The sequence below is a fragment of the Vanacampus margaritifer genome, chromosome 18 (assembly GCF_051991255.1).
Source record: "Vanacampus margaritifer isolate UIUO_Vmar chromosome 18, RoL_Vmar_1.0, whole genome shotgun sequence".
NCBI lineage: Eukaryota > Metazoa > Chordata > Actinopteri > Syngnathiformes > Syngnathidae > Vanacampus > Vanacampus margaritifer.
This window is the reverse complement of record NC_135449.1, coordinates 12,664,306-12,687,092: the sequence shown is the minus strand read 5'-3', so window position 1 is coordinate 12,687,092 and position 22,787 is coordinate 12,664,306. Positions and strand designations below refer to the sequence as shown.

The 22,787-nt window shown below is 49.8% G+C and overlaps 3 protein-coding genes and 1 long non-coding RNA gene across 6 annotated transcripts; 3 read left to right on the top strand and 1 right to left on the bottom strand.

Annotated features, from left to right (window-relative positions):
- Positions 1–118: 118 nt before the first annotated feature.
- LOC144038801 (uncharacterized) lies at positions 119–8,332 on the top strand. Its single transcript, XM_077551544.1, has 5 exons — positions 119–206; positions 297–350; positions 409–492; positions 865–1,098; positions 8,253–8,332. Exons 1-5 carry the CDS (start codon positions 152–154, stop codon positions 8,330–8,332), a joined length of 507 nt encoding a protein of 168 aa, XP_077407670.1. The 5' UTR covers positions 119–151.
- A 5,711-nt stretch (positions 8,333–14,043) lies between these two features.
- Positions 14,044–16,440, bottom strand: LOC144038798 (uncharacterized). Its single transcript, XM_077551540.1, has 5 exons — positions 16,367–16,440; positions 16,223–16,276; positions 16,081–16,164; positions 15,442–15,708; positions 14,044–14,051 (listed from the first exon to the last, which is right to left on the bottom strand). The coding sequence occupies exons 1-5, from the start codon at positions 16,419–16,421 to the stop codon at positions 14,044–14,046; spliced, it is 468 nt and encodes a 155-aa protein (XP_077407666.1). The 5' UTR covers positions 16,422–16,440.
- Positions 16,441–16,580: 140 nt separating this feature from the next.
- Positions 16,581–20,127, top strand: LOC144038630 (zinc finger BED domain-containing protein 4-like). Of its 3 annotated transcripts, XM_077551248.1 has the most exons (9): positions 16,581–16,972; positions 17,063–17,180; positions 17,303–17,439; positions 17,523–17,600; positions 17,698–17,997; positions 18,083–18,148; positions 18,212–18,594; positions 18,704–18,854; positions 19,031–19,163. In XM_077551248.1, exons 5-9 carry the CDS (start codon positions 17,815–17,817, stop codon positions 19,103–19,105), a joined length of 858 nt encoding a protein of 285 aa, XP_077407374.1. In that variant the 5' UTR covers positions 16,581–16,972; positions 17,063–17,180; positions 17,303–17,439; positions 17,523–17,600; positions 17,698–17,814; the 3' UTR covers positions 19,106–19,163. The 3 variants fall into 3 exon arrangements, with proteins under 3 accessions (XP_077407374.1, XP_077407375.1, XP_077407373.1); XM_077551249.1 differs by lacking the exon at positions 19,031–19,163 and adding an exon at positions 19,739–20,127 and having other exon boundaries at positions 17,523–17,997; XM_077551247.1 differs by having other exon boundaries at positions 17,523–17,997.
- Positions 20,128–20,513: 386 nt separating this feature from the next.
- LOC144038678 (uncharacterized) lies at positions 20,514–21,202 on the top strand. Its single transcript, XR_013289266.1, has 3 exons — positions 20,514–20,851; positions 20,937–20,975; positions 21,056–21,202. It is a non-coding gene; the product is annotated as an uncharacterized LOC144038678 (long non-coding RNA).
- The last annotated feature ends 1,585 nt before the right edge of the window (positions 21,203–22,787 follow it).

The window sequence follows — 22,787 nt, the reverse complement described above, 5'->3', positions numbered from 1 at the left end:
GGCACAGTTGGGCACATCATTACAGACCGCATGAGATTTTATAGCAGGTGACATGTGACCACAGCTGCTGCTAATTGGCTATAATTAGCACCAGAGGCACCTGCTATAAAAGCACATTCCGTCTGTGCTCTTCACAACTCTCACTGAAGTGATGGCTGCTGTGTGGCTCTTGGTTGTGCTGGCGCATGCGCTCTTGATGGACACAGGTAGTGGTAAACAATATGTTTTTGATCAATTTAGTGTTTGCAATTAATGTTTATTTCCCCAAATGCTAAAAATAGGTCTTTGTTTTCTAGCTGATGCTACATCAGATGAATCCAATGCTGGGCTTAAAAAGGAAGCTGTGCTAGGTAACATTTGATTAATCAAATCTCTGTTTGTGATAACTAAGACTTGTAATTTCTACAGATGTGACGTCCAATGATGTTTCGCTTGAGGGGGCTTTTGAACTTCTGCACGCTTTGAATTCTGTAATGAAGCTGCAAAATAAAGGTGAGGAAAAAATTGGGTGTTTGGCCATTGGACTGTGTGGTTTGATTGAAATGGTCATGTTGGATTGAAAGGCAAGCCTAAACCAAAACAAATTTGTGCAAGAATTAATGCATAAATCTAGCACGTGCAAGGTTTTCTTGAAGATATTTAAGTGTTTCATCGAAAATGTTGACAATTTATTCAAAACTTCAGAAAGTTAACTGAATGTAGTATTATGCCAACAGGCGGATGGACACAGATTATTGTACCTTCTGCCATCTAGTGGAAGCACATTTTAATAGTTCTGCATCGCTGACATAGTGGTTGGAAATCATGACTGTAGTGACCTGTTTTTAAATTATCTGAATGGCAACTTTTCTTCCCAACTGGCAGCCCAGAATGATGCTATGGACGACCACCACGCCAGCGGCAACATGAGCCAGGAGGACCACCACGCCAGCGGCAACATGAGCCAGGAGGACCACCACGCCAGCGGCAACATGAGCCAGGAGGACCACCACGCCAGCGGCAACATGAGCCAGGAGGACCACCACGCCAGCGGCAACATGAGCCAGGAGGACCACCACGCCAGCGGCAACATGAGCCAGGAGGACCACCACGCCAGCGGCAACATGAGCCAGGAGGACCACCACGCCAGCGGCAACATGAGCCAGGAGGACCACCACGCCAGCGGCAACATGAGCCAGGAGGACCACCACGCCAGCGGCAACATGAGCCAGGAGGACCACCACGCCAGCGGCAACATGAGCCAGGAGGACCACCACGCCAGCGGCAACATGAGCCAGGAGGACCACCACGCCAGCGGCAACATGAGCCAGGAGGACCACCACGCCAGCGGCAACATGAGCCAGGAGGACCACCACGCCAGCGGCAACATGAGCCAGGAGGACCACCACGCCAGCGGCAACATGAGCCAGGAGGACCACCACGCCAGCGGCAACATGAGCCAGGAGGACCACCACGCCAGCGGCAACATGAGCCAGGAGGACCACCACGCCAGCGGCAACATGAGCCAGGAGGACCACCACGCCAGCGGCAACATGAGCCAGGAGGACCACCACGCCAGCGGCAACATGAGCCAGGAGGACCACCACGCCAGCGGCAACATGAGCCAGGAGGACCACCACGCCAGCGGCAACATGAGCCAGGAGGACCACCACGCCAGCGGCAACATGAGCCAGGAGGACCACCACGCCAGCGGCAACATGAGCCAGGAGGACCACCACGCCAGCGGCAACATGAGCCAGGAGGACCACCACGCCAGCGGCAACATGAGCCAGGAGGACCACCACGCCAGCGGCAACATGAGCCAGGAGGACCACCACGCCAGCGGCAACATGAGCCAGGAGGACCACCACGCCAGCGGCAACATGAGCCAGGAGGACCACCACGCCAGCGGCAACATGAGCCAGGAGGACCACCACGCCAGCGGCAACATGAGCCAGGAGGACCACCACGCCAGCGGCAACATGAGCCAGGAGGACCACCACGCCAGCGGCAACATGAGCCAGGAGGACCACCACGCCAGCGGCAACATGAGCCAGGAGGACCACCACGCCAGCGGCAACATGAGCCAGGAGGACCACCACGCCAGCGGCAACATGAGCCAGGAGGACCACCACGCCAGCGGCAACATGAGCCAGGAGGACCACCACGCCAGCGGCAACATGAGCCAGGAGGACCACCACGCCAGCGGCAACATGAGCCAGGAGGACCACCACGCCAGCGGCAACATGAGCCAGGAGGACCACCACGCCAGCGGCAACATGAGCCAGGAGGACCACCACGCCAGCGGCAACATGAGCCAGGAGGACCACCACGCCAGCGGCAACATGAGCCAGGAGGACCACCACGCCAGCGGCAACATGAGCCAGGAGGACCACCACGCCAGCGGCAACATGAGCCAGGAGGACCACCACGCCAGCGGCAACATGAGCCAGGAGGACCACCACGCCAGCGGCAACATGAGCCAGGAGGACCACCACGCCAGCGGCAACATGAGCCAGGAGGACCACCACGCCAGCGGCAACATGAGCCAGGAGGACCACCACGCCAGCGGCAACATGAGCCAGGAGGACCACCACGCCAGCGGCAACATGAGCCAGGAGGACCACCACGCCAGCGGCAACATGAGCCAGGAGGACCACCACGCCAGCGGCAACATGAGCCAGGAGGACCACCACGCCAGCGGCAACATGAGCCAGGAGGACCACCACGCCAGCGGCAACATGAGCCAGGAGGACCACCACGCCAGCGGCAACATGAGCCAGGAGGACCACCACGCCAGCGGCAACATGAGCCAGGAGGACCACCACGCCAGCGGCAACATGAGCCAGGAGGACCACCACGCCAGCGGCAACATGAGCCAGGAGGACCACCACGCCAGCGGCAACATGAGCCAGGAGGACCACCACGCCAGCGGCAACATGAGCCAGGAGGACCACCACGCCAGCGGCAACATGAGCCAGGAGGACCACCACGCCAGCGGCAACATGAGCCAGGAGGACCACCACGCCAGCGGCAACATGAGCCAGGAGGACCACCACGCCAGCGGCAACATGAGCCAGGAGGACCACCACGCCAGCGGCAACATGAGCCAGGAGGACCACCACGCCAGCGGCAACATGAGCCAGGAGGACCACCACGCCAGCGGCAACATGAGCCAGGAGGACCACCACGCCAGCGGCAACATGAGCCAGGAGGACCACCACGCCAGCGGCAACATGAGCCAGGAGGACCACCACGCCAGCGGCAACATGAGCCAGGAGGACCACCACGCCAGCGGCAACATGAGCCAGGAGGACCACCACGCCAGCGGCAACATGAGCCAGGAGGACCACCACGCCAGCGGCAACATGAGCCAGGAGGACCACCACGCCAGCGGCAACATGAGCCAGGAGGACCACCACGCCAGCGGCAACATGAGCCAGGAGGACCACCACGCCAGCGGCAACATGAGCCAGGAGGACCACCACGCCAGCGGCAACATGAGCCAGGAGGACCACCACGCCAGCGGCAACATGAGCCAGGAGGACCACCACGCCAGCGGCAACATGAGCCAGGAGGACCACCACGCCAGCGGCAACATGAGCCAGGAGGACCACCACGCCAGCGGCAACATGAGCCAGGAGGACCACCACGCCAGCGGCAACATGAGCCAGGAGGACCACCACGCCAGCGGCAACATGAGCCAGGAGGACCACCACGCCAGCGGCAACATGAGCCAGGAGGACCACCACGCCAGCGGCAACATGAGCCAGGAGGACCACCACGCCAGCGGCAACATGAGCCAGGAGGACCACCACGCCAGCGGCAACATGAGCCAGGAGGACCACCACGCCAGCGGCAACATGAGCCAGGAGGACCACCACGCCAGCGGCAACATGAGCCAGGAGGACCACCACGCCAGCGGCAACATGAGCCAGGAGGACCACCACGCCAGCGGCAACATGAGCCAGGAGGACCACCACGCCAGCGGCAACATGAGCCAGGAGGACCACCACGCCAGCGGCAACATGAGCCAGGAGGACCACCACGCCAGCGGCAACATGAGCCAGGAGGACCACCACGCCAGCGGCAACATGAGCCAGGAGGACCACCACGCCAGCGGCAACATGAGCCAGGAGGACCACCACGCCAGCGGCAACATGAGCCAGGAGGACCACCACGCCAGCGGCAACATGAGCCAGGAGGACCACCACGCCAGCGGCAACATGAGCCAGGAGGACCACCACGCCAGCGGCAACATGAGCCAGGAGGACCACCACGCCAGCGGCAACATGAGCCAGGAGGACCACCACGCCAGCGGCAACATGAGCCAGGAGGACCACCACGCCAGCGGCAACATGAGCCAGGAGGACCACCACGCCAGCGGCAACATGAGCCAGGAGGACCACCACGCCAGCGGCAACATGAGCCAGGAGGACCACCACGCCAGCGGCAACATGAGCCAGGAGGACCACCACGCCAGCGGCAACATGAGCCAGGAGGACCACCACGCCAGCGGCAACATGAGCCAGGAGGACCACCACGCCAGCGGCAACATGAGCCAGGAGGACCACCACGCCAGCGGCAACATGAGCCAGGAGGACCACCACGCCAGCGGCAACATGAGCCAGGAGGACCACCACGCCAGCGGCAACATGAGCCAGGAGGACCACCACGCCAGCGGCAACATGAGCCAGGAGGACCACCACGCCAGCGGCAACATGAGCCAGGAGGACCACCACGCCAGCGGCAACATGAGCCAGGAGGACCACCACGCCAGCGGCAACATGAGCCAGGAGGACCACCACGCCAGCGGCAACATGAGCCAGGAGGACCACCACGCCAGCGGCAACATGAGCCAGGAGGACCACCACGCCAGCGGCAACATGAGCCAGGAGGACCACCACGCCAGCGGCAACATGAGCCAGGAGGACCACCACGCCAGCGGCAACATGAGCCAGGAGGACCACCACGCCAGCGGCAACATGAGCCAGGAGGACCACCACGCCAGCGGCAACATGAGCCAGGAGGACCACCACGCCAGCGGCAACATGAGCCAGGAGGACCACCACGCCAGCGGCAACATGAGCCAGGAGGACCACCACGCCAGCGGCAACATGAGCCAGGAGGACCACCACGCCAGCGGCAACATGAGCCAGGAGGACCACCACGCCAGCGGCAACATGAGCCAGGAGGACCACCACGCCAGCGGCAACATGAGCCAGGAGGACCACCACGCCAGCGGCAACATGAGCCAGGAGGACCACCACGCCAGCGGCAACATGAGCCAGGAGGACCACCACGCCAGCGGCAACATGAGCCAGGAGGACCACCACGCCAGCGGCAACATGAGCCAGGAGGACCACCACGCCAGCGGCAACATGAGCCAGGAGGACCACCACGCCAGCGGCAACATGAGCCAGGAGGACCACCACGCCAGCGGCAACATGAGCCAGGAGGACCACCACGCCAGCGGCAACATGAGCCAGGAGGACCACCACGCCAGCGGCAACATGAGCCAGGAGGACCACCACGCCAGCGGCAACATGAGCCAGGAGGACCACCACGCCAGCGGCAACATGAGCCAGGAGGACCACCACGCCAGCGGCAACATGAGCCAGGAGGACCACCACGCCAGCGGCAACATGAGCCAGGAGGACCACCACGCCAGCGGCAACATGAGCCAGGAGGACCACCACGCCAGCGGCAACATGAGCCAGGAGGACCACCACGCCAGCGGCAACATGAGCCAGGAGGACCACCACGCCAGCGGCAACATGAGCCAGGAGGACCACCACGCCAGCGGCAACATGAGCCAGGAGGACCACCACGCCAGCGGCAACATGAGCCAGGAGGACCACCACGCCAGCGGCAACATGAGCCAGGAGGACCACCACGCCAGCGGCAACATGAGCCAGGAGGACCACCACGCCAGCGGCAACATGAGCCAGGAGGACCACCACGCCAGCGGCAACATGAGCCAGGAGGACCACCACGCCAGCGGCAACATGAGCCAGGAGGACCACCACGCCAGCGGCAACATGAGCCAGGAGGACCACCACGCCAGCGGCAACATGAGCCAGGAGGACCACCACGCCAGCGGCAACATGAGCCAGGAGGACCACCACGCCAGCGGCAACATGAGCCAGGAGGACCACCACGCCAGCGGCAACATGAGCCAGGAGGACCACCACGCCAGCGGCAACATGAGCCAGGAGGACCACCACGCCAGCGGCAACATGAGCCAGGAGGACCACCACGCCAGCGGCAACATGAGCCAGGAGGACCACCACGCCAGCGGCAACATGAGCCAGGAGGACCACCACGCCAGCGGCAACATGAGCCAGGAGGACCACCACGCCAGCGGCAACATGAGCCAGGAGGACCACCACGCCAGCGGCAACATGAGCCAGGAGGACCACCACGCCAGCGGCAACATGAGCCAGGAGGACCACCACGCCAGCGGCAACATGAGCCAGGAGGACCACCACGCCAGCGGCAACATGAGCCAGGAGGACCACCACGCCAGCGGCAACATGAGCCAGGAGGACCACCACGCCAGCGGCAACATGAGCCAGGAGGACCACCACGCCAGCGGCAACATGAGCCAGGAGGACCACCACGCCAGCGGCAACATGAGCCAGGAGGACCACCACGCCAGCGGCAACATGAGCCAGGAGGACCACCACGCCAGCGGCAACATGAGCCAGGAGGACCACCACGCCAGCGGCAACATGAGCCAGGAGGACCACCACGCCAGCGGCAACATGAGCCAGGAGGACCACCACGCCAGCGGCAACATGAGCCAGGAGGACCACCACGCCAGCGGCAACATGAGCCAGGAGGACCACCACGCCAGCGGCAACATGAGCCAGGAGGACCACCACGCCAGCGGCAATGTCCAAAATGATGAAAGTGACAGTGAATATTTGACGTGCTCTTGTCTTGATGGCTGCGGCTTTAATAAACGCATGGTCTTCTTCAACCTTTCATTTGCGTGACACTTATTTTACTTTGGCACTTTTTTGGGGAGTGATGGTGGACATAAGTCAGATGTCCAGTTAAACTCTTATTATATACAGGTTGTTTTTTTTCCTCTTTGCATGGTCTCCACTTCTTACAAATGCTAATCCATGCATTGCATCTCTGCTAGATAAATTTAATGCATTCCATTTTGTCCAGCCAGTCTACCTTTAACCATATCTAGTTTGGAAAAATGCTGCTGTTTATCTCCTTACTGGTGTTCTGGCACAGGCTGTCTTTAAAGACTGAGGTAATTTTTTATGTATTTTTGACATTCGCATGTATGCTGAAACTATTGTCCCAAAATGCTTAAATCGATTTCTGTGCAGGACTTTGATTTTCCACCTGGTATTGCACAAGGTGAATCCAACACTTTGTTCAAAAAAGGTGGGCCAGACACAAACACTGATTAAATGTTTTTTAAGACTTGTCTGCTTCAGATATGCTTCATGTTTCTAGTATGATTAGATTACACTAGTTTTTATTTTGAATGTGGAGATGAGATTCAGCTGCTGAACAATAGAGGGGTGGATCTCTTCTAATGGGGTATAGGGCCCTCTGCCACCCCCAAATCTATAAACCAAAAGCTTCATATTTTGTTGCATACATTTTGGGTGTTTGGAATGTTAACGTAAAATTATAATTCAAAGTGGCCCTCAGTCTTGCATCTTTCTATTTTTCTGTATGTGGCCCAATGAGGCAAAAGTTTGGATGAGCCAGGACAATGTGGCAGATGTTGCTGAAAGTTTAACCTGTGCTCTTGTCTTGGTTGCAGCATTAATAAAGGCATGGATGTTTTATGCAACTTCTGTCTGACCACTGTTTTCCTTTTTTGTTATGAGTGAGGGTTAGCTTTCAATTTTGTCGTCAAAAAACACAAGTCAGGTAGCCTATAAGCTACAAAGATTTGTGATTATATGTCACGCTTCCGTCGATCTGTTTCTATACCCTCACCTACGGTCACGAACTGTGGGTCATGACTGGAAAAAAACAATATCCCGGATACAAGCGGCCAAAATGACTTCCCTCCGCAGGGTGTTTGGGCTCTCCCTTAGGGTGAGAAGCTTGATCATCCGGGGGGCACTCAGGGTCGAGCAGCTACTCCATGTGGAGAGGAGCCAGTTGAGGTGGCTCGGGCCTCTGGTTCGGATGCCTCTCTGGAGAGGTGTTCCGGTCATGTCCCACCGGCAGGGGACAACCCAGGACACACTGGAGAGACTGTCTCTCAGCTGGCCTTGGGACCCCACCAGAGGAGCTGGTCGAACTGGCTGGGGAGAGGGAAGTCTGGGCTTCTCTCCTAAAACAATCCGAGCGATCCGACCCCGGATAAGCGGTAGTAAATGGATGGATGGACGTCACGCTTGGCCATCATTGACTGCAGGTGATGTAGCTGGCGCAACTATTGTCCTTGATTGGTTGCCATGACAATGAAAGTATGCAATCTTTAAGTTCAATATTTTAAGTAGGTGTACTTATTTGACTGTCAATTTGCAAATACAGTTACGATACGATACGGTACGATATACTTTTATTTTCCCCGTGGGGAACTTTTTCCTGGACTCCGTCCAGCTGCAGTTTACAGTAAAGAAAAAACAACAGAATAGAAAGAGATAAAACTAAAGTTAAATAAGAAGTGCAGCAATAAGTAGAAGACTTACCAGAAGTCTTCACAGAAGTATACATGTGTAGAGAAGTACATACATGAGGACTGCATACATCCATATACACACACACACTCCTATATATATACATATATATATACACATGAGTATGTACAGCACGGCTGCATATATTCCACACACACAACATTGCACCATATATCTTATTGCACTGGGTTAATGTCGGTTATTAAGCAGTTTGATGGATGTCGGCAGGAATGAGTTCTTGTCGCGGTTCAGCCTGGTTCTGGGGGTTCTGAATCTCTTGCCGGAAGGCAGTAGCTGGAACTCATGATGCAGAATGTGAGTCGGGTCAGTAACAATTTTCTGTGCCAGTCCGGTGACGGACCGCTCATAAAGCATCTGTAGGGAAGGATGATTCCTGACCCCCATGATCTTCATGGCAGTCCGCACCAGACCGGCAATCTGTGACCTTGACTGCACAGTCAGGTTGCCGTACCAGGCCGCAATGCCGTATCTGATGATACTTTACAATGCAGCCCGGTAGAACAACAGCATGATCCTCTGCGCCACTCCATAGACCCTCAGTCTGCGTAGGAAATAGAGACGCTGTTGGAGTTTGGAGCAGAGACTTCCAACATGTACCCTCCAGCTGAGTGTGTTGTCAATGTGGACCCCCAGATACCTGTGTGAAGCCACCTGGCTGATGTGATTGCTTTTAATGACGACTGGCCTGTGGTCACCAACAGTTTTTGGATCAAATATCACCTCCTCTGTCTTCCCCACATTGAGCACAAGATGATTCTGGTCACACCACTGGACAAATTTCTCTATTTCTGAGAAATAGTCCAGTGGGCTACCGCCGGCCTGCAGCAAGCTGATGATAGCTGTGTCATCAGAGAACTTAATGATAAAGTTCTCTGGGTGTGATGTCACACAATCATTTGTGTACAACGTGAAGAGGACCGGGGAGCTGATGCAGCCCTGTGGGGCGCCTGTGCTTATCAATCTGGGTTCCGAGAGGGAGCTGTTGACCCTGACTTGCTGTGTGCACTGTCAGGAAGAAGTGATACCACCTCGAGATGTACGGGTTCACATTCATCTCCTTCAGTTTACCCAAAAGCAGGTGCGGCTGCATTGTGTTGAACGCTGAGCTAAAGTCAACGAACAACACACGTGCATAAGCTTTCGGGCCGTCTAGGTGTTTGCTGACCAGATGTGTGATGCTGTTGATAGCATCGTCAGTGCCGTGACCCTGCTTGTAGGCAAACTGAAGGGAGTCTAAGTGTGCATCCACCTCCCCCCTGAGCAGAGTCACCATCAGCCTCTCGAAACACTTCATGACAATGGAAGTTAGAGCCACAGGCCTGAAGTCATTATTGACCACAGGACATTGTTTTTTAGGAACCGGGGTGATTACTGATTTTTTCCAGAGGCTGGGAATGGAGTGTGAGTCCACAGATCTCTGGAAGATGGGCTGCCATGCCGCTGTGAGCTCCTCTGCACAGGATTTTAGCAGAAGCTTTCCACGGAGCCCGTGTCGCAGACGTGCTGCGCCAACGTGACCCGGAAGCATAAGGTTAAAAACCTTTCATGGTTTAGTTTTTCCGTTTATCTTAGTGAAAGGATTTATTTTGAGATTATCTTCTGAACAATCACTTCCATTTGGGTCAAAAAGTTTGGAAGCTGCTAGAAAGTTTCAGAAAGACAGGACGAAAGAGAGAAAGATATCGCAAGAGAGAGACGAGACAAAAGAGTCAAATACATCACTGGAAAGAGACAAAAGATAATCGCGTGATGGACTTTTATCTACAATTTATCTACTACTGGTTAACAGGGCGCACACAGTATGTTTATGTTTTATTTATGAACGTTTGAGTTAAAGAAATGACTGTAAATATTGATTTTAAATACGTGCAATGTCTTTGTTTTTAGTTTTCACGGTGTTCCGTAACTGTTTCATGATGGATGAGGATTAAATTGATTGTGGATATCAGTACGAACCGTGATTCTTTACCGGGGTAGATACAGGTGATACTTGGCCTATCTGTGCTGCAGGAACGTTGATGCACTCTATGGTCGACTTGTGGCTGTTGTGATAGTACATAGTCATTTCTTATTGTAATCCCTTCATACTATGTCGAGCAAAAAATGGTAAGACAAATATGGGCAATATGAATTCCCATGTATAATGTAACATATGGTGTTCCACAGGGTTCAATTCGGGGGCCTATGCTGTTTTGGTTGTACATGCTGTGCTGCCGCTGAGTTCCATCTTCAGAAAACAGCGGTGGTTGTAAAGTGCTCGGTTGTAAATAGAGCTGAGTTGAGTGATGGGAGTCAGTGTCCTAACTGCATGAATTTGCAATGCCAAATTAAGCAATTCTAGTCCAGCACAAATAGCTATCTAGCAAAAGTAATGAAACACTTCCTTAAGATGTGTGGAGATGGGGAACACAAGAACACAACGCTTTCTGAATTGAAAAAGATGAAGAGAACCAGATTTGATGAAAAGGCTGCTCTGCCTGATCATTTTGTTTACCAGTAAACTCTATACCTAAGTCTTAAATTTATAAAATATATATATTTTGCATTGCAGAGACACTTACTGTGCATGTCAAACTTAACGAGAGTCAATGGCTAAAAAGTTATGTACTCCAGAGTGGCTGTTGCATAACTAAACAGACAACAGAGAAAAAATAAACAATTGTAATCATTGTTATCTATATTAGCTATTATTCCTCCCCAAATAGATTTATAGACAACACTTTTCAGTTCAGTTGGCCAAAACAAGTGACACTACTATATCTCAGTGCTTCTGACTTTACCACTTTGTACCCTTGCACTATTTCTATTAACATTTTTTTCCCCACTTTTGTTAAGAGTATGATAACTTAGAAAAAAAATATTGTACATTTAAAACAGATATAAAATGTGATTGATCGTGTGACATTGATTCCCCATTCCTGGTCCTCAAATCGGGAGGGTCATACAGGTTTTAGAGGTTTCTGTCCTCCAACACATCTGACTCAGAAATCTTATCACAATCCTGATCTTTAGAATGAGAAGTGAAGACGGAAACATCTCAAACCTGGAGGACTCCATTTCTTGAACAGGATAGGGGAAACCTGCTCTACAGGGTCAACAAATCTTAAACCCATCAGAAATATGGGAAGTTTCCTACAATACAATTTTGATGAGTCCCTTTTGTTACATATGCTGCCCCCCAAAAAAAAGGGCCAAGGTAAAAAGCCATTTAGAAAATCAAATTTAAGCCGTTTAATTCAACAGATGCAGACTAGTAACACATCTGCGGAGTCCTCTTCCATTCTATCACTCATGTCGCTACTCACTCAGGTGATTGGGGCTTCGCAAATAATTGTTGAAGATGTGCTCCGTGAACCATGAATCAAAGCTCCGAGTGTCGTTGTGGCGGTCCTCAGTCATGTTGTGGCTCTGGGCATTGCTTTGATCCTTCTTGGTCATATTGTAGCTTTGGGTGTCGCTCTGGCGCTCCTTTGTCATGTTGTGGATCTGAGCATTGCTTTGGGCCTCCTCGGTCATGTTGTGGCTCTGGCGCTCCTTTGTTAGGTTGTGGCTCTGAGGTTTGCTCTGGTGGTCCTCCGTCATGTTGTGGTTTTCATGGTCATGGCTGAAGGAGTCCTTTTTGTCATCAGTTTCCACTTTTTGGGTTGAACGTTTGACTTCATCCCACCCTAAATCAAATGCTACATTAGTTGCACATTAAGAAATTACAGAGAATGCAACAATAGTTTATTTTAAAGGCTAATCTAATCCATCCTTCTCGCAACTGTCATGGAAGCGATGGCTACTGTTTGGCTCTTGGTTGTTCTGGTGAATGCCCTCTTGATGGGTGGAGGTAATGTGGATTATTATTATTGTTATTATTATTATTGTTATTACTATTATTGTTATTATTATTATTATTAAATTTGTGTTAGAAATTGAATGTTTGTTTCACCAAAAGCTCAAGTGAGTCCTTTGTTTTTCATTTGGCGCAACACAAGCTGGATCCAATGTGCAGGTGTGCCAGTTGAGAACATGATCTTTGAATGAGATTTTCTGTAATCATTTATTTTCCCACTTCCTCCCCATTTTCTATAGATGTCCCTGCGAATGATGTTTCACTCAAGAAGACTTTTTAACTTCTCCAGTCTTTGGATTCTATGTTGAAGCAACAAACTAAAGGTAGGAAAATTAGAGTGACTCTTTTCTGATTAAGATTGAGCCAAGGCACATTTTACTTCAGAAAAATGTGTTATTGATCTCAACTAATCAAATTGCTTTACATGATGGGAAATCTGTCCAAATTAGTGTTAACATGAAACTTTTTGGGTGTTTCAACAGGTGGGTAAAGTAGCCTAAATCCTTCACTCGAGCACTGGTTACTTTAGGACGTGACTTGGTTCTCTAAATTTTTATTCTGTAGAAACTACCAACGTGGTAAAATACTGCTAAATTTATATTCAAATGGCACTACAGTATGACTAGACAGTCAATCAAATCTTGCATAGTAACACGAAGACAAAATTGTCTACAGCAGGGATGGTGAGATCCAGTCCTCAAGCGCTGGAGTCCTGCAGGTTTTGGATATTTCCCTTTTTTAACACAGCTGATTCATAATCAGCCTGATGATGATTCTGTTAATTGGAATCAGCTGCAGTTTTATCCTCCCTGGTCTGCAGTTAACGCTGTTTACTGTTCTTGTAAGCTGTAATATTGACTTTGTTAGGCAGACAGATGAGCCATGATAATTTTTATTTTTTTTCCCCCAGTCTTCTTGCTGGTTAACATGGTCTCTGAACCAACACAAATTCTCACTAGATAAAGACTGAATGCTCAAAGTAACTGAGGAAGTAGTATTTCTTAAAGATTAAGCATGTTTTATTTAACCCGTGGGCGTTATGTTTGCTGTGGTCAGATAGAAGTTGCATAAAACTTCCATGCCTTTATTAATGCTGCAGCAACCAAGACAAGAGCACAGGTTAAAATTTCACAAACACATCTGCCACATTGTCCTGGCTCATCCAAACTTTTGCCTCTTTGGGTCACATACAGAAAAATAGAAAGATGCAAGACTGAGGGCCACTTTGAATTATAATTTTACATTAACATTCCAACCACCCAAAACGTATGCAACAAAATATGAAGCTTTTGGTTTATATATTTGGGGGTGGCAGAGGGCCCTACACCCCATTAGAAGAGATCCACCCCTCTATTGTTCAGCAGCTGAATCTCATCTCTACATTCAAAATAAAAACTAGTGTAATCTAATCATACTAGAAACATGAAGCATATCTGAAGCAGACAAGTCTTAAAAAACATTTAATCAGTGTTTGTGTCTGGCCCACCTTTTTTGAACAAAGTGTTGGATTCACCTTGTGCAATACCAGGTGGAAAATCAAAGTCCTGCACAGAAATCGATTTAAGCATTTTGGGACAATAGTTTCAGCATACATGTGAATGTCAAAAATACCTCAGTCTTTAAAGACAACCTTTGCCAGAACACCAGTAAGGAGATGAACAGCAGCATTTTTCCCAAACTAGATATGGTTAAAGGTGGACAAAATGGAATGCATTGCATTTATCCAGCAGAGATGCAATGAATGGATTAGCATTTGTAAGAAGTGGAGACCATGCAAAGAGGAAAAAAAAAACAACCTGTATATTATAAGTTTAACTGTATATCTGACCCAAAAAAGTGCCAAAGTAAAATAATTGTCAGACAAATGAAAGGTTGAAGAAGACCATGCCTTTATTAAAGCCGCAGCAATCAAGACAAGAGCACGTCAAATATTCACTGACACAACATCTGCGTGGTGGTCCTCCTGGCTCATGTTGCCGCTGGCGTGGTGGTCCTCCTGGCTCATGTTGCCGCTGGCGTGGTGGTCCTCCTGGCTCATGTTGCCGCTGGCGTGGTGGTCCTCCTGGCTCATGTTGCCGCTGGCGTGGTGGTCCTCCTGGCTCATGTTGCCGCTGGCGTGGTGGTCCTCCTGGCTCATGTTGCCGCTGGCGTGGTGGTCCTCCTGGCTCATGTTGCCGCTGGCGTGGTGGTCCTCCTGGCTCATGTTGCCGCTGGCGTGGTGGTCCTCCTGGCTCATGTTGCCGCTGGCGTGGTGGTCCTCCTGGCTCATGTTGCCGCTGGCGTGGTGGTCCTCCTGGCTCATGTTGCCGCTGGCGTGGTGGTCCTCCTGGCTCATGTTGCCGCTGGCGTGGTGGTCCTCCTGGCTCATGTTGCCGCTGGCGTGGTGGTCCTCCTGGCTCATGTTGCCGCTGGCGTGGTGGTCCTCCTGGCTCATGTTGCCGCTGGCGTGGTGGTCCTCCTGGCTCATGTTGCCGCTGGCGTGGTGGTCCTCCTGGCTCATGTTGCCGCTGGCGTGGTGGTCCTCCTGGCTCATGTTGCCGCTGGCGTGGTGGTCCTCCTGGCTCATGTTGCCGCTGGCGTGGTGGTCCTCCTGGCTCATGTTGCCGCTGGCGTGGTGGTCCTCCTGGCTCATGTTGCCGCTGGCGTGGTGGTCCTCCTGGCTCATGTTGCCGCTGGCGTGGTGGTCCTCCTGGCTCATGTTGCCGCTGGCGTGGTGGTCCTCCTGGCTCATGTTGCCGCTGGCGTGGTGGTCCTCCTGGCTCATGTTGCCGCTGGCGTGGTGGTCCTCCTGGCTCATGTTGCCGCTGGCGTGGTGGTCCTCCTGGCTCATGTTGCCGCTGGCGTGGTGGTCCTCCTGGCTCATGTTGCCGCTGGCGTGGTGGTCCTCCTGGCTCATGTTGCCGCTGGCGTGGTGGTCCTCCTGGCTCATGTTGCCGCTGGCGTGGTGGTCCTCCTGGCTCATGTTGCCGCTGGCGTGGTGGTCCTCCTGGCTCATGTTGCCGCTGGCGTGGTGGTCCTCCTGGCTCATGTTGCCGCTGGCGTGGTGGTCCTCCTGGCTCATGTTGCCGCTGGCGTGGTGGTCCTCCTGGCTCATGTTGCCGCTGGCGTGGTGGTCCTCCTGGCTCATGTTGCCGCTGGCGTGGTGGTCCTCCAGGCTCATGTTGCCGCTGGCGTGGTGGTCGTCCATAGCATCATTCTGGGCTGCCAGTTGGGAAGAAAAGTTGCCATTCAGATAATTTAAAAACAGGTCACTACAGTCATGATTTCCAACCACTATGTCAGCGATGCAGAACTATTAAAATGTGCTTCCACTAGATGGCAGAAGGTACAATAATCTGTGTCCATCCGCCTGTTGGCATAATACTACATTCAGTTAACTTTCTGAAGTTTTGAATAAATTGTCAACATTTTCGATGAAACACTTAAATATCTTCAAGAAAACCTTGCACGTGCTAGATTTATGCATTAATTCTTGCATAAATTTGTTTTGGTTTAGGCTTGCCTTTCAATCCAACATGACCATTTCAATCAAACCACACAGTCCAATGGCCAAACACCCAATTTTTTCCTCACCTTTATTTTGCAGCTTCATTACAGAATTCAAAGCGTGCAGAAGTTCAAAAGCCCCCTCAAGCGAAACATCATTGGACGTCACATCTGTAGAAATTACAAGTCTTAGTTATCACAAACAGAGATTTGATTAATCAAATGTTACCTAGCACAGCTTCCTTTTTAAGCCCAGCATTGGATTCATCTGATGTAGCATCAGCTAGAAAACAAAGACCTATTTTTAGCATTTGGGGAAATAAACATTAATTGCAAACACTAAATTGATCAAAAACATATTGTTTACCACTACCTGTGTCCATCAAGAGCGCATGCGCCAGCACAACCAAGAGCCACACAGCAGCCATCACTTCAGTGAGAGTTGTGAAGAGCACAGACGGAATGTGCTTTTATAGCAGGTGCCTCTGGTGCTAATTATAGCCAATTAGCAGCAGCTGTGGTCACATGTCACCTGCTATAAAATCTCATGCGGTCTGTAGTGATGTGCCCAACTGTGCCGAGGTGCTGATGCGTGTGCGGAGTAAATGGGGAAAAAAAAATCTGCAAAGCGCGCATCGAGGCATGTGTTGGTTACGCGTTGGTTCAGAAGCCTCGGAACGGTTGTGGCCACGCCCGAAGCCTCGGAACGGTTGTGGCCACGCCGAAGCCTCGGAACACGCGTTGCTATGTCTGAAGCCTCGCAGGACGGGCTTCCTACGTCATCGCCAACACATAGTTTCGCGGGTGATTTGACATAAAATGGCGCACCGAGACGACAATGAGCTCCAGGTGACACTGGCACACCGAACTCTCATCTTCGAACCTTAATCGGATTCGCTTTGCAATGGATGCACCCGCAACGACAAAGAAGAGAACATCCCCTGTCTGGGATCATTTCGAGCAGATCTCTCCTAAAAAGGTACAAATTGTAATAACCAGTGTGAATATATATTGTGACAGTGTATCCCTTGTTTTAATGTCTTTCTTCTACTTGCTGGTATTTCAAAAGGTGAAGTGTAAACTTTGTTCCAAAGAACTTGGGTACCAAGACAACACTTCATCCATGTTGAGGCATTATAGGGCCCTGCATGAAAATAAGGAGACAACTCTAATAGTACCACGCCCAGGTAAGCCATTTTTCAACATGCAATGAAAAAACAGCATAGCCACCATGTATATTTGAAATGTGACAGATTAAATGAATGGCATCTATCATTAATAGGCCTAATCTGTTTCTGTTAAATTGCAGTAGATAAGAATGCAGTGGAGGAGGCATTGATCAACATGGTCATCGAAGATTGCCAGCCCTTCAGTTTTGTGGAGGACACAGGGTTCAGGAAGCTTATCCAAGCTTTCGACCCTACATATGTTCTCCCCACAAGGCAGGTGTGTATGAGAGCACATGAATCATTATTCCCCATTCCCCCCATAACTGCTCTTCCAATAGTGTTATTACTCCTTTCCTTTAGACATTGAAAGCCATGGTGGAGGAGAGGTACCAGCAGGCAAAGGAGAAGGCCAAAGAGCTTGTGGCAAGGTCCTCTGCAGTGAGCATTACAGCAGACATGTGGACCAGCCTCAACACAGATGCATACCTGGCAGTCACTTGTCATTTCATTGATGAGCAAACCTCTCTGCACTCAGCTGTGTTAGGTGTGCTCCATTTCCCTGACCGCCATACAGCTGAGAACATGGCTGCCGTTAAATCGGCACTCATGGCACAATGGGGCATTGCCACCAAAGTTACGTGCCTTGTGACAGATGGTGCAGCCAACATGGCTGCATGTGCCAGACACCTTCATCTGCGCCACACAAATTGTCAGTGAATTGCACACATTAAATCTCATAGTGAAGAAGGCTCTGGCAGAGAACACTGAGCTGTCTGAAATCCGTCTTCAGTGTAGGAGTATAGTTGGATACTTCAAAAGCAGTACGACTGCAAAGGTGAATTCCTTTATTACACAGCAGTATTCAAATTAATGCTGAATGACTTTAATAATGTTTTGTTTCCCATTTTATTTTTTTATAGACAAGGCTGACACAGGTGCAGGAGCAAATGAAGCCTACAGAGCCTGTGCTGAAGCTCATTCAAGAGGTAACTTGACATCCATAACTGCTTCCACTCTCCTTTCAAACAATAATGACCTTTTATTTTCAGGTGGAGACACGCTGGAACAGCACCTTCCACATGCTGCAGCGCATGTACAACCTCAGGGAAGCCGTAGGAGCAGCCCTGGCAGGCCTTGACACTGACATTACCCCACTCACATCCCAAGAGTTGAGGCTCATTTCTGAGAGTCTGCAGGTGCTGTCCCCATTCAATGATGCCACCGTAGAGCTCTCAGAGGAGAGGAGAGTGTCTGGGTCCAAGGTCATACCACTTTTGGCCATGCTGCACCACACCTTGGAGGATGACATGGGAGCCATACAAATGGAGCGGAGCAAAGCAATGGCTGAGTGTCTTAAAAAGCAACTGAGGGACAAGCTCTGCAACCTCCAAGCCATGAGCATCATGTCACTGGCAACACTGCTGGATCCCAGGTTTGTATCGGTTGTCTGTTTTTCTCATCTGTCTACTAGTACCAACAAATGAGCAACTGCCTCTTGTTGAACAGTTCACAACTGCAATGAGTCTCATTGTCATTTGCAGGTACAAGAAGATAGGCTTCTTTAGCCCCCATAAAGCAAAAGAGGCTGAGAGGAGGCTCACAGCGGAATGTGCGACAGTGATCCGGCAAAGGGCATCTTCCCCCTCCTCCTCTTCATCAACACATCAGAAGCTTCCCAGCCTGTGGCGCAAGGTAATATTCGACACATTCTAATGGTGTTAATTGAGCAATGGGAAATGAGCAGCAGTGCATTATTGTGGGATAAGGCATTCTTTTGCTCCCATCTCTACGATGGGCAGCCAGAACTGGCTGTTAGTCTGTTTGTTGTGTCTTGGGTGACAAACTGTGGCGGCGATTGGACCACACAGTCATGCAGAGGAGGACCCAGAGTGATGCAGATGCGACTGTGGAGGTCCACACTTACCTGGGGGAACCGAACATAAGCAGGGTGTCAAACCCTCTGGACTACTGGGAGGTGCACAAACATCTCTACCCAAACCTCTACAAACTTTATTACATTCCTCTGTACCCCGGCCTCATCCGTCCCTTGCGAAAGAATATTTTCGAAAGCAGGAGAAATCCTTTGTAAAAGAAGAAACCGTTTGAAGCCCAAAACTTTGGAAATGCTAATTTTCCTAAATGAATGAAATGTGTTCCTTGTTTATATGTCAATGTCTAAAAAAACAGAGCAATCATTCTTTCAAGTACCACACGTACATTCATTCACATCACAACTCCCTGCCCTTTTGACCCCATCAAATCTATGGTATCATTTTAATCACTGTCATGACATTGTCCACATGATGGCGCAATAGAGCAAATGAAGCCTCATGATGCTTCGGCCCAGGAGCGAAGCATTTGGATGGAAGGCCTCATTGCTTCATGCTTCATTTTCCCATCACTAGCGGTCTGTGCTCTTTACAACTGTCACTGAAATGATGACTGCTGGTTGGATCATGGTTGTGCTTGCGCTCGCGCTCTTGAAGGACACAGGTAATGGGTAACAATTAGTTTGTTTGGTGTTTAAAATTAATGTTTATTTCCCCAAATGCTGAAATGAGGCCTTAGTTTTCCAGCTCGCGCTACAAAAGATGAATCCAATGCTGGGCTTAAAACGGGAGCCGTGCTAGGTAACATTTGCCCATGAAGACAGCCTGCACCACAACCAAGAGCCAAAGAGCTGCCATCTTCTCAGTAACAGGTGTAAAGAACAACATACAACATGAGCTTTTATAGCAGGTGACAAGTGACCACAGCTGCTGATAATTGACTTTAATTAGCACCAGCTGTGCTAAATACTACATGGGTGAAAAAATGTCAACCTCAATTGATGTGGATTTAAACATATGTTGAACTCATTTTGGGTAAATGTTTAGTCTTTTATTCAAGCCCTTGAAATAAACATATGGTCACACCTTGTAATCCGCATTTGATAAAAGATTGTAACAAAACAGTCAGTGTCATGGCATAGAACACACAACCTCTTGGTTTGGAGACAACTACTCTAACACTGATCCACACCGCCCCATGCAATTAACACTTAAAAAAACAAGTCTATGCCGTGTAAGTCATTTTCATGAATTGTATGCTGATCGCTTTTAAATGTGTATATGCATATTCTGACTTTTTTTTGATTAAACATACTATCGTCTTTTACATGGATGCTTTTCAAACTCATTATTTTTAATTAGGGTAAAGAGAGGTGCAATACAAGACTTATGTGCTGATTGCTTTCATATATATATATATATATATATGTTTATTTCTGTCTGTTTTTTTTTTAATTCATGTCAAACTAAAATGGTTACATTGCATTTTAAAGTCTATTTTCATTTGCTTTAATACAACTCAGTTTTTTCACAGGCTGTCAAGCTTTTTCAAATTGACTTTTTTTTTTTTTTTTTTAGCTGGTTGGTGACTTGAACTTTGGTCCCGCTGGTGGGAGGTAATCATCTTAACCACTTGCCCACAAAGAAGCTTAGCATTGACCATTCAGACAGATCTGGACATTAAAAAAGAAAAGAAAGCTACATTGCAGTGGTACAGCTGTTGCTAATTACAGCCAATTAGCTGCAGTTGTCACCTGCTTTAAAAACTAATCTAATCCATCCTTCTCGCAACTGTCATGGAAGCGATGGCTGCTGTTTGGCTCTTGATTGTTCTGGTGAATGCCCTCTTGATGGGTAGAGGTAATGTGGATTATTATTATTAAATTTGCGTTAGAAATTGAATGTTTGTTTCACCAAAAGCTCAAGTGAGTCCTTTGTTTTTCAGTTGGCGCAACACAAGCTGGATCCAATGTTCTTACAACAGGTGTGCCAGTTGAGAACATGATCTTTGAGTGAGATTTTCTGTAATCATTTATTTTCCCACTTCCTCCCCATTTTCTATAGATGTCTCTGCCAATGATGTTTCACCCAAGAAGACTTTTTAGAACTTCTCCAGTCTTTGGATTCTATGTTAAAGCAACAAACTAAAGGTAAGACAATTAGAGTGACTCTTTTCTGATTAAGATTGAGCCAAGGCACATTTTACTTCAGAAAAAAGTTTTTGTGTGTCAGTCAGGAGGGCCAGAGCAAAGCCCAGACCCACAACATGAACGAGGAGGGTGTTGAAGAAAAGGATCTTTTTCTTCCGCGTGTTTGTTTTCTTTCAGGTAGTGAGACTGTTGGTTATCCGAATGCAGGCTGTAGATCGATGAACAGTCACTTGGAAGCTTTTATTTCTACAGAATATTCCGGGCACAAGTGAGTTCCCAGACAATGGCGGCAGCCTCTCACTAGTGCGAAGATTTCAGAGAACTTACAACATTATACTATCTTGAAGGGCGGTACCACAAAGCCCCCAGCCCACCCGGAATTCACCAGAAATGAGATAAGACTTTTACAGATATCATTCAATACACATTGACTTACACCACAGACAAATGGTCTATTGTTGTGGAAATAGAGGAGGCCCCCCAGACAAACCGGCATGAGCAGAAATTGCAACATCACTCAGAAAGACACATCCACAGATAAAAGTTATACTGAGGAAATAATAATTTAAAACAGTTATGACTAAATCTGGGCAGAAGACCCTCTTCAGTCCCTCTTTCGGACTCTAAAGAGTCCGACACAAGCAGATAAACATTTCAGAGAAAAATCCCAGCGGGATCTTCGTCCTCTTCGTCAGATAAGATGATGTTCTTGGGTTGCTGTTGGAGGGCGCTGTCAGCTTCTTCAGGACCTTAGGTTAGACTGCCTGGTCCCAGGATGAGTCACCGGGATTATTCTGCCCGTATACTGTGAACTCAACCTTTAATAGAACGATGTCAGTGGGAGCCGGCTTTGGCCATCCTGAAAAGGAATCCACTATTACCAGCAAATATCTGTAACCTGACACTGGTTTTATCATGTCAGTGAAATCCATCGAAACCACCGAACCTGGAGCAATCACGTCCGGATCGTGAGTGCCCCTGGGGAGGTCTAGATGTAGGCATACTGTTATACCTGCTGCAAACACTGCAGTCCTGCAGTTCACGTTTAACAACTGATCTCATAAAAGGATGCCACCAGGAGTGGAGTCGTCTCAGTGTTTCTTTCACACCTACATGGCATGTTCCATGAGCTTCAGAAATTTCAATTGTTTCGGAGATGGAATACATTTACCTTCTTTTCTCCATATACCTGCTTCATCTTTTTGTCCCCCTTTGGACAGCCACACACTTTTCTTCTGGCCTTGTTTTTTCTTGCCACAACTTAGCTGTTTCTACTATCACCTCCTGTGGATTGTCACATTCAGACTTACAATTAGTTGGAGTGTAGGTCGGTACCCCGCAATCTTTTTCTCTGCTCAATCTGCTGATTTGTTTCCTGCTGATACAAAATCATTAGTTCCAGAGTAACCTTTACATTTTATTACTGCCACCGCTGTTGGGAGCATTAAAGCATCTCACAATTTAAGAATATCATCCTGATGTTTAATGGGTGTACCGGTTACAGTTTGGAAATCGTTTCGCTACCATTCTTTTAATGCAACATGAACTGTCGTGTGTGCATACGCCGAATCTGTGTAAATATTTACTGACTAGTTTTCTGCCAAACTGAGGGCTGCTGTTAATGCCAAAATGTCAGCTCTTTGTGC